This window comes from Sinocyclocheilus anshuiensis, unplaced genomic scaffold (genome assembly GCF_001515605.1).
Source record: "Sinocyclocheilus anshuiensis isolate Anshui unplaced genomic scaffold, SAMN03320099.WGS_v1.1 scaffold80, whole genome shotgun sequence".
Classification (NCBI taxonomy): Eukaryota; Metazoa; Chordata; class Actinopteri; order Cypriniformes; family Cyprinidae; genus Sinocyclocheilus; species Sinocyclocheilus anshuiensis.
Genome location: NW_015554102.1, coordinates 1,789,491 through 1,801,505, shown reverse-complemented (window position 1 = coordinate 1,801,505; position 12,015 = coordinate 1,789,491). Strand labels below are relative to the sequence as shown.

General features: G+C 38.4%; 1 protein-coding gene and 1 pseudogene across 1 annotated transcript in view; one reads left to right on the top strand and one right to left on the bottom strand.

The window, feature by feature from the left end:
• Window positions 1–3,270, top strand: part of rimkla (ribosomal modification protein rimK-like family member A) — a 22,092-nt gene extending 18,822 nt beyond the window's left edge. The window contains exons 4-5 of the mRNA XM_016461943.1: window positions 228–431; window positions 845–3,270. Coding sequence (XP_016317429.1) covers window positions 228–431; window positions 845–1,377 — 737 coding nt within the window. The 3' untranslated portion in view covers window positions 1,378–3,270. The remainder of the gene's footprint in view (window positions 1–227; window positions 432–844) is intronic.
• A 2,375-nt stretch (window positions 3,271–5,645) lies between these two features.
• LOC107669595 (zinc finger MYND domain-containing protein 12-like) overlaps window positions 5,646–12,015 on the bottom strand; it is a 7,824-nt pseudogene continuing 1,454 nt past the window's right edge.

Here is a 12,015-nt window from a genome sequence, read left to right as displayed (position 1 = left end):
ACAGCAGTGAACACACACACACACACCGTGAACACACACCCGGAGCAGTGGGCAGCCATTTATGCTGCGGTGCCCGCAGAGCATTTGGGGGTTCGGTGCCTTGCTCAAGGGCACCTCAGTCATGGTATTGAAGGTGGAAGAGAGCAAGGTGGAAACCTCACTACTGATAAATTTGCACTTGGTCAGAGTTGGTATTTAATGGTGTGTCACATTTTTTATCTGTACAGGTAAAGCTGTCTTCCTGGCCCGGGATAAGCACCACCTCTCAGACCTGTGTCATCTGATTCGCCATGACGCCCCGTACCTGTTTCAGGAGTATGTGAAGGAGAGCCATGGACGGGATGTGCGAGTAGTTCTAGTCGGAGGGAGAGTGATCGGATCTATGCTGCGCTGCTCTACCGACGGACGCATGCAGAGCAACTGCTCACTTGGTACACAATCGCACACTTACCTCGCCTAAAATATTTGACTTGTGATGTAAAATGTCATTATGTATAATATGTAGAATTTTTGTGGCCTGTTTTTTTAAGTGTCTCAATAGTTATTTTAGTACTATTTATATACTGTAATAGTGTTTCTTTTTTTACATTTTTTTATTGAAAATAGCTTTTTTATATTATACATTTTATTTTTTTAGTTTTAGTTCAGGTTTAAGGTTTTTTTTTTTTTTCTATATGACTTCAGTTTTTTTACTATTACAGTTTCAGTAATTTAAGTTTTTTTTCATCAAATGTTTCAGCTTCAATTTAGTTACCAATTTTAGTTTCTCTAGTTTTATCTGACAACAACACTGCCCATAATTTCCCATTAGCCTCCCTGCTCATGATTTCACTCTCTTTTCTAGGTGGGGTGGGAATGATGTGCCCCCTCAGTGAGCAGGGGAAGCAGCTGGCAGTGCAGGTGTGCAATATTTTGGGGATGGACGTCTGCGGAATCGACCTGCTGCAGCTAAACGACGGTTCCTTCGTGGTGTGCGAGGCCAATGCCAACGTGGGCTTCATCGCATTCGACCAGGCTTGCGGGATGGACGTGGCGGGCATCGTGGCCGACTATGCCCTCTCCCTCCTGCCAAGCCGCCTCAGCAGGAAGATGTCGCTGCTCTCCGTGGTCTCCAGCACCAGCGAAACCAGCAGCGAGCCTGAGGTCTGTATCCCGACTGAGGTGATAATCCCCACAGAGGTGTGTATTCCCAATGAGATCTGCCCGCCCGGCGCTTCCTGTGCCATCCCTGACGGCGTCTCCGCCATGAGTACAAGCTCCACCTCCAGCGAGAGTGAGGCGGATCTAACTGAAACAGGCCCCGCTCCCGTCACAGCAGATCCCGCCTACAATATCAACTCCCTTCTCGCGAGTGAGATAAAACTGTTGACTGAGTGAGCTGGAATTACAGCCACAAACACACACACACAGATATACACAATCATCAAAGAGCGACACATACTGAAGTGGACATTATACATTCAGATGCACACGTGTAATCATACTAACCCTCCCTGTAAACCCCCATCTGAGGCTGCTCCCCTGATGTTTTCGTCTCCATTGACAAGACTATAGAATTATACAAGCGTACAGTGCAGTCGGAAGTGCACTAGATAGTGTACGCTCCAGCCTGGCTGTAGTGCACCAGGTGAATATGCGTTTGCCACTGTAATTTGAGGGTGCATGCACTGTAGAGTGGTTTTACCGGGATGTGATTCCCAAATGTAACCTTTCAACTACCATCAACTGGATTCTTATGTACATACTGTGGGTTAGGGTACACACATACTGACATACACTTAAGGACATACTAAAGTCTGTATTATAGAGAGAGAATGAATGAATTTTGTCTGTTACAAACCTTGTGGTAAAGCCTGGCTGAAGGTATAATGCATTGCATGTGTGGGCGAGAAAGAGGAAACCAAATGGACCCAAATTTCAACTGCCCACCAGGATACAAAGGCACATACCTCCCAGCCCTCAAAAAGCCCACACAGACAGACACATAGAGGGACCGCAAGAACAAAAACTGGAAAGCTGTGAATATTCTCATCCATCCCAACTCTTTTAAAAAGCATGAATGAGTATGAGTTATTTTAGTCTGTTGCAGTGGCTGCCTGTAGTAAATGAATTACTGCTGATCAGACAAGCGTAAAGGTTTAATTTGCTTTGCCGGTGTCTGTAAAATTGAATGACCGATGTGGGACCCGTTTTGAATTACCTTCCTTAATGTGTAAGTGAGGATTTGGCCCATAGGAACTTAATTCTCACAGGCATCTTCTGTCTGGTAATTCTGTGAATGAGGTCGGCCATTTTAGAGGTCCACCATTTCAAACTGGTTAAAGCACTCTGTTTACGGATCAATAGTATGGAAGATATTTTGAACTTGCTGAGCTTCTTTTTCCAATGTCTACTATGCAAATCTGCTAATGACCACATGCCGATCTGCATGTCTGCCACCCCAAAAGCAATTTCCCACATATTAGAGTCTGAACAGTGAGTTGCATAGAAATAGAGCAAGTAGACTTTTAAATACTAATGTTTTTACCACAAGGGCTGAACAATTTGCCAACACTAAGCGCTGATGATGAATAAGCTATTTGTCTTCAACGATTTGTTTGTACTGCAACAATAAAACTGAAGTGTCAACTCAAACGGGTGCTACAACTGCTCTTAATTCAGCCCAGTGGTCTAAAAGCCAATGATAACCTGAAAGAAAACCAGGAATTGTATTGATTTGCGCTAAATTAACATGTACTCTGAGTTATATCTGGACACCACACATTTCTCATAAGTCTAATTCTTCTATTTAAACTTAAGCAACTCTATTCACGTCCCTTTTTCTATCTGGACGTGTCCCAAAATCCACTAATTCATTTCAGCAATTCACATTGAGTCTTAAAGATTCCATACAGCAAACCTAAAGTGGACCAAGCTCACAATCCAAGCCAGCTCAGAATGGTTTACAATGTTAGACGTCATAGAGTTTAGATCAATTAAATGTGAGTCCGGACTTTAGATGAAAATTAGTTTACATTAAGATGCAATATAGATTTGAAATTTAGAGTCAACTCAGGGAAGCAGCCTTGATCAAATTCCTCTCCTTGGAAACATGTGACACATTCATGCTAGACAGTCCTGCCTATGTGTATCAATAAACAAAAGGACAAAGCATTATAAAATATTAAGAAACAGATGCTGTGAGACCTGATTGTTACATGCACTCTTTTCTTGTTTGTTTTATAATATTTAGTGTTCTGTTGTCTTTTCGTAATTTATAATTTCTTTTTTTTGAGAAAAAGGAAAATCTGGTTTATATGCGATGTGCTACAACTGCTCTTAATTCAGCCCAGTGGTCTAAAAGCCAATGATAACCTGAAAGAAAACCAGGAATTGTATTGATTTGCGCTAAATTAACATGTACTCTGAGTTATATCTGGACACCACACATTTCTCATAAGTCTAATTCTTCTATTTAAACTTAAGCAACTCTATTCACGTCCCTTTTTCTATCTGGACGTGTCCCAAAATCCACTAATTCATTTCAGCAATTCACATTGAGTCTTAAAGATTCCATACAGCAAACCTAAAGTGGACCAAGCTCACAATCCAAGCCAGCTCAGAATGGTTTACAATGTTAGACGTCATAGAGTTTAGATCAATTAAATGTGAGTCCGGACTTTAGATGAAAATTAGTTTACATTAAGATGCAATATAGATTTGAAATTTAGAGTCAACTCAGGGAAGCAGCCTTGATCAAATTCCTCTCCTTGGAAACATGTGACACATTCATGCTAGACAGTCCTGCCTATGTGTATCAATAAACAAAAGGACAAAGCATTATAAAATATTAAGAAACAGATGCTGTGAGACCTGATTGTTACATGCACTCTTTTCTTGTTTGTTTTATAATATTTAGTGTTCTGTTGTCTTTTCGTAATTTATCATTTCTTTTTTTCTTTTTTTTGAGAAAAAGGAAAATCTGGTTTATATGCGATAATCTTGCTTGGGAAAGACTGAAGCGTGATGAAGGGTTTTGGTGTAAGTTTGACTAAACAGCTGTTGACCACCTGAGATGCACACACACACATTCTTCTCACCGCCCCCTCTCAAGCGTTGTGATTTGCTGTCTTGTGTGTGATGTGTTCCATCATTCCATGCAACCAGAGACTTGCACCTCCACCTCTTCCCACACAAGAACAAGTGTCCCTGTAAACTCTTGACACTTTTCGGTGTTCGCGATAACGCACCATATGGTTGTCAAACTCTTACAAGCTCTGCCTCCACTTCCTAGGACCAAACAGGAAGTCTTTTCTCCCCTTATGTTACGTATCAAACCTGTGTGACTCCAAATCGTAACGCTTCATAAAATGCAAATTCAGAATGGAGAGGTCAAACTCCCATGACAGTAGTTCAAAAACTCATCTGAACTGAGAGCTACAATAGCATCATCAGATCTGCCACTTGTCAATATGAAGTAATGCTCAATCTGATTGTTAAGGTACCCCTATACCCCCCCGACTTGTCGAGTTGGCAATTAACTAGCATCACCTAACTAAAAATTAAAAACAACAGTTGCTGCTAATGAACACTTAGCTCTCTGGTATGGAAAAGGGAAATGTTTTGAGACTCCATGTGTTCATTTCATTGCCTCTTTTTCTTTTTTTAGTGGGAATCTAAATGCCAAAAAACCAAGCAATGTTGTATAATTTAAAACAAGAAATTACTAGTGATAGAACGCTAACATTGATGTTATGTGTTATTACGTAATAATACCAATAAAGACATTTTAAAAATGTCCAGAACGTGAAACTGTGTCAGCTTGTCTATTTATCTCACGTCACAGTTGACAGGCCTTTTTCACTGATCTTTTGCCAGATTTTTGCTGTAGTCTGCCTCACTAAAAAAAAAGTGTGGTCACATTTACTGTTGTTCTGCAAATTTTCGCATGCCGAGTCCAATCGTTTTAATAGCAATCCACTCGTTTGGCGAAAGATTTCCCTGTCCAGATGGTTGAGTTGGTCACAAATTCACTGGCACTGCATTAACCAACAGAAAGCTGCTTGGTTTTAAAGTAACTTCAGTGTGAGCTCTGTTTCATACATCACTATTGAGATAGACAGTGGACCTTTTTTGCCCACAAATGTGACCTCACCTTAATTAAAGGGGTCATATGATGCGATTTCAATTTTTCCTTTAAACCACATAAACACATTTCATTACACCAAATACACAAAATAATGTTCTTTTTAGCAGCATCATATGACCCCTTTAAACATCAATATCTCCCAATATCATTCGATTTAATGAATATGAACACCGTACAGTGTAAAGACACTGTTGTTGTGCTGTATATTGTGGTCCTTTTAGATTTTTTGTGTTTGGTGTGTAGGTTAGTGGCCAGTCTCATTCCAAGTGTTTTTCAGCATGTTGAAGTAGATTATGGACTGACTCGCTCAGTGTGTTTTGCTCATTTAACCCCTGGATCAACACCTCAGCCTTCTTCCCATAATCCAAAGCCTATATACACAAACACAAAAACATGAAAGGAATGTATACCAAAAACAATAAAAGACAATCTAGTTTCTAAACAGAAAAAGATTAGAATATGATTGTGTGGCAAGTTTAGCTGTTTAATTTAGGGAGTATAGTGTAGTTGAATAGTCTCATTCCAAGTGTTTTTCAGCATGTTGAAGTAGATTATGGACTGACTCGCTCAGTGTGTTTTGCTCATTTAACCCCTGGATCAACACCTCAGCCTTCTTCCCATAATCCAAAGCCTATATACACAAACACAAAAACATGAAAGGAATGTATACCAAAAACAATAAAAGACAATCTAGTTTCTAAACAGAAAAAGACCAGAACAATATCACCTATTTTATATGATAGTGTGGCAAGTTTAGCTGTTTAATTTAGGGAGTATAGTGTAGTTGAATGAATAATGGGATGTTAACAGTTTGATGTAAGAGCTGTGAAGTGATAAATCAGGGAGTTTCGTTGTAGTTTGATCTGAGAGCTGGGAGGTTGAACAAGCTTGCGATAAGAACTGAGGATTTAAGCTGTAGTTTGAGATGTAGGAGGAATCCTAAAAGATAATCCAATTACAACCAGAATAGCAATGGAACAGTTAGACTGTCCATTTCCATCATGGCTTTAGTCTTTAGTGTTAATCTGCACTGAAGTCAAAAGCACTTAAACATGTTCACAGCACAACTCCATCCAAGTCAATGGAATTCAAACATTCCATCTCAGCACATTCAATGATTTGGTTATGCAGGGCACTGTTAAGGAGATGAGTGTTGAATTCAGGAGCATACTGTAAATGTATCTCATGAAGTGTCTGAATTGAATACTTTAATTAGTCAATCTTTATTGTTTACCTTGGTGTAGTTGTTGCATAGTAACCAGAGAATGAGCCAACATGGTGACTGGTCAGGGCGAGGCTTCACACACTGTTCCTCAAACTCTAAGATACATCTCAACATCTGATCAGTCTCCACACACTGGGCCTCATCTACACACAAAAGAGGAAGATCAATGTCAGCTATAATAGTCACAGGTGAGTGCAGCAGTTTGATTCTGAGAAACCAGATCTATCTGAGGCTGAATGATGAATTCTGTTGAATAATCTCTAGGATATTCAGAAATGTGATCTACCATCTAGTGTTTTGAAATATATCCCTTATAGGGAGTTGCTCCCATCTGTTATTGTTTGCCAGGCTGATAAATTAGCCAATATTTGACCACTTTGAGATTATCTGAATCGGCTGATAACCATGCTAGCTAGCTTGGTCCATTAGAAGCATTAACTCTCCCTGGTGCCAGTTTAGAAATCTACCAACACCCACATCTATAAATAATATGTTTCCAAAAAATGTTTCATCATATTTACACTACTGTTCAGTGAGATTTAAAAAAAAAAAAAAAACTTATTTGCATGTAACAGAGATCAAAAGTGACAGTAAAGACATTTATAATGTAAAAAAAGATTTCTATCTAAAAATATTTTTAACCTTCTATTCATCAAAGAATCTTGAAAAATGTATCAAGGTTTCCAAGAAAACAAGTTTTGAACAATAATAATAAGAACTGTTTCTTGAGCAGCAAATCAGCATATTAGAATGATTTCTGAAGGATTATGTGACTTGTAAATTCAGCTTTGCCATCACAAAAATAAATCATTTTATTTTTATATTTATCATATATTCATAAAGAACAGTTATTTTAAATTGTAATAACATTAAAATAATGTATAATTATTAGCTTATATCAGTTTTTGTTATTTTCTAACATTAAAGTTCATGTATTCCAAACAAACATAAAGGCACAATGAACAATAGTATTTTTTATGAATTAACATTACGCTGATTTAACATGAAATTTATTAATTTATAAACTAAGTTGCTTGACTGAACATTGAGTATAGATTGATGTTAGGCTTCACTGACCACTGACATGATATGACTGTCTGCCCTACAGAGACAAAAAGAATAAAACTGGCTAGTCTGTGTCCCTGATTGATACCAGGTCATGCTTGTTGTTGTAGCTCTGTGCAGTCACATCCACTAGGAAATGCAGAGCAAGGCCGGCTGAGCTGTTTCCTGCTATAGAGTCATCTGGTCAGAAGTTATAATATGATGTGGCTGGCCAGAGGGCGGAACCGGCGCTAGTCTACTGACCTCAGGTCAGTCAGAATGAGGCCAGAGAGCAGGAAGGATCAAGCGTACTGACCACTGACCAGCCAGCCAGCCACGTCACTGTAAGACTTAGCCAAAACACCGCTGAGGTTAATAGGCTTAGAGAGAGAACTAGGGCAGAAGCGCCGCACGTACTCGCGGCTGTGTCATGTTTGATCTCAGTTATCAGTGGAACGAACTAGGTTTTGCTCTAGGACACAACCTCATGGCTCTAAATATAACACTAACCTCATATGAACTACAAACAATACACAATACATACAATCATGACGGTACAGGCTGCTATAAAAGCTTATGATAAATGAAATCCACACCATACAGATGTGGCATTTCATGCTACCATAAACAAATTAAATGTATATATCAGGATATAGATTACATATTAAAATAACGTTTTTATTTACAAGTTCAAAGTGTAATAGAAATGAATTTATTCATTTTAATTATTATAAAAAAATGCTTATTTTTAATATATCTCTATTAAAAGCCGTCTGTGAAATGGGTGAGTTGTCAGATTTCCGAAAAGGACAAATCATGGGAGCCTGTTTAATAACAGGAGCGTCTGTAAACTTAACGGCCCAATTGTTTGGTGTTTTAGGAACAACAGTCTTTATGATTATGAATGCATACACAAAGCATGGCAAGACATCATTAGAGAAGAAGAACAGTGGGCAGAAACAGAAAGTGAATGATAGGGACTGTCAACATTAAGAAGGTCTGTGTCAAAACAACATAGAACTACTTCTGCAAAGTGACAGCAAACCTCAATATCCACCTTGAAGACAGTGTTTCCGCAAAAACGTACCACAGAGAACTTCACAAAGCCGGCATTCATGAAAAAGCTGCAATTGCTAAAACTTAAATATTAGACACCAATGCTAAAATGCAAAGAAATATGCTGTCATGATCTTAAAACCTGGACATTTGGAGCACCGGGATGAATTTTAACATCTGCCCTGGCCAGCTCAATTACCTGACCTGAATATTATCAAAACACTATGGACAGTTTTGGAGAGGAGAGTGAAAAGCTGATTTCCCAAGGCCCCATTTATTAAATATTACTGCAATTCAATTAAAATTTAAATAACTGTTTTCTATTTGAATATATTCTAAATCTAATCTATTACTGTGACAGCAAAGCCGCATTTTCAGCAAATCATTCTAATATGATTCTAATACGATTTGGTGCTCAAGAGACATTTCTTACTATTATCAATGTTTAAAACAGATGTGCTGCATAGTATTTTGGTGGAAACATTTTTTCAGGGTTCTTTGATAAATAGAAAATGCTAAACAACAGCATCCATTTGACAAAAATATTTTGTAATATTATAAATTTTACTATAAGTGATTAATTTAATGCATCTCTGGACAATAAAAGTATTAATATCTTAAAACTCAAACTTTTGAACAGTATATATAGTAATATTTCACTAAAAAAATGTATATGCTGATTGGATGAATAATGTTTGCAAATGTCTCTTTGTGGAGGTTAACTGTCTTTATGCCACTCACCAAAACACTCTGGTTGAGTGCCGCTCCGACTGATACCATCTATCAGCTTACACAAGTGAGCGTGCCATGAATTTGCCACCTGTACACACGCACGCAATACGATGAGAGACATTTCACAGAGACAGATGTCTCAATGTGTGCTGATGGTGGGTTTGCCTACCTCTGTGTAGAGCGAATGGGCAATGCCAGGCTTGTTTTGCTTCAGAAACACATCAGCCATAAGGAAATATCCTCCAGACATCACTGTACTGCCCAAACCAAACATCTCACTGGCATAGTACACCTACACATAGAAACAAAATGACATATAGTCAGTAATACACACACAAATAAATAAATTATTTAAAAGAGAATGTTGTTACAATTATAAATGCCCCAATTGACCAATCAGGATTACGTATTTCAAAGGGATATTTCTTGCAATATTCTTACAACATCCTAATATATATTACCACACAAACACGCATCAGCAATAAGTCATAGCAGATAATTATGTACATGCAATCCAATAACAGTGTTCCACATGTTTTTGGACTCACGTCATTGGCAAAGTGAGTGAGAGCAGATGTGTATTTTCCCGTGGCAGCATGCAGGCAGCCCAAGGTTCTGTGTAGCTGATGAAGGACAGTGTGGCTGCAGCCTGGTGTTTTCATTACTGTCCACTCGGCCTTAGACAGATACTCATGTGCCTGGGAGAGAGAACCTAAACCTAAAAACACACCAGCAACATGCATTATGAACAAAAGGTCCTTGATGCCTCTTGAATTTAAGTGAGCCTGGCTATTAGAAGGTTTTTCTACTCAATACAACCCTCTTTGATGTTTCTGTTGAAATAGACATCCAATGTTTTAAAGATTCATGCCTGGTTTGCTCATCTGACAGAAGATGAAAGCAGCCACTGTGAATTCTCAGCATACAAAGCATCGCATCTATCCATATAGACAGAAGCTTAATTATCAGGGGTGTGTCTCAATCCGCTCCCTAGTTCAACAGTGCACTGCCCAGGGAGTTGGCTATTCCTAGGGCCATTCTCATCATCAAAACCATTCCATGTTCACTCCCAAGAAATCCACTGAATCCACCATAAAATCCAGTGAGCATCAGCTGCTCACTATATTCACTTACTGGAAATGTCGTCATGTCTGCAGTCTTTAAAACCTTTTATTCCTAATATGCACAGAAGGGAAGCAACCCTGCAAATTATGTGTTTTTATAAGAAGAATTGTAATATATTATAATTAAAAATAAAATGTAATTTATTTTAATAATTGTTTAATAATTGTTAATTTATGCATGTTCTGCCATTTTGTTATAAATTTGTCTGTAAGATTACATTTTTTTTTTTTAAATAAGTCAAATGATCACCAAGGCTGCATTTATTTGACTGAAAATACAGTAAAACATTATTGTGAAATACTTTAAAAAATTAATTATTATTTATTATAACTGTTTTATGGCAGGAATAAATGCATTTTCAGCAGCCATTATTCCTGACTTTAGTCTCATAAGATCCTTCAGAAATCATTCTATGCTGATTTGATGCTCAAGAAACATTTATTATTATCATTATTGTGCTGCTTAATATTTTTGTGAAAAACATGATTTTTGGTCAGGATTCTTTGATTAAAAAAGAAAGTTCAGAGAACAGCATTTGTTTGAAAATGAAATCTTTTGTAATATAAATGTCTTTACTCTCACTTTTGATCAATCATCGCATCCTTGCTGAATAAAAGTATTCATTCTTATAAAAAAGTTTTACTGATTTTTTTATTTAGAGTATATCATAAGCAGTTTGTTTCTTGCTTAATTCGCTTACTGTCTGAATATTATGTTTGCACATTACCTGTTTTACAAAATGCTAAATGCTAACTGCAGTGCAAGCATATTTTATAACAGCTGTTATGTAGATGCACTATACGTGTTATACAGAGAGGTTGTTTATTAATATCAGATGCATATCAATGCGCAGTTTCTTGTCTCAGAAATGGAGATGCAGCTCATGACGAAGAGCTTTCAATGCAAGAGTTTTTCATTCAGACAGTACACATCTGCATGACTGGTCTGCCACATCCTGAATTACATAACAAGTCTCTCTCCGCAGTTCATGTCCAAAACCGCCCTTGAGCCCACCAATAGACCGTCCCACAGGAAGTAAACAGGGCTCATTGCCAGCCTCAGATTTTAGCAAACGTTTGTTTCCATTCTCTCCTGAAGTGGAAGTTATTGGCTGTCAGCCTCCAGAGAGGTTCAGAAAGTGAATTAAACTATTAAGTCTACCCGTGGCTTTCAATCTAATGGACCTTAGAGAGATTTAAAATTAGTACAGCATTGTGTTGCTTTCTGCAGATGTGTTTCTATGCATGTCTCACCTATATTAGCCTGTGCGCGCAGTAGATAAGCTGGTACCAGTTCAGCAGCACAGGATCCGTACACCCGCATGGCCTAGCGCAGGAATAGGAGAGCAGCCGGTAACACATCCTGGAACCTCTTCTTGGACACCCACCTCTGCGCCTCTATCTCTACTAGATGTTTCTAGTGTCAAAAACACGCAAAACACGGACTAATTAGATATCTGCCCTGCTGGCATCCCATTTGCCCCAATTTATGTGTTGGGAGTGCATACAAACCTGTTTCTTTGTGGTGGTGCTCTCGGTCGGACTGCAGAGTGCCGAATGATGCAGGTGCATCGATAGATACCAGCAACGGACAGACTTTTTCATGAATACTGGTCCAGTCATCTGCTGGTGGTCAGAGTTACTACACACACACACACACACACACACACACACACACACACACACACACACATATTCCAGAGACT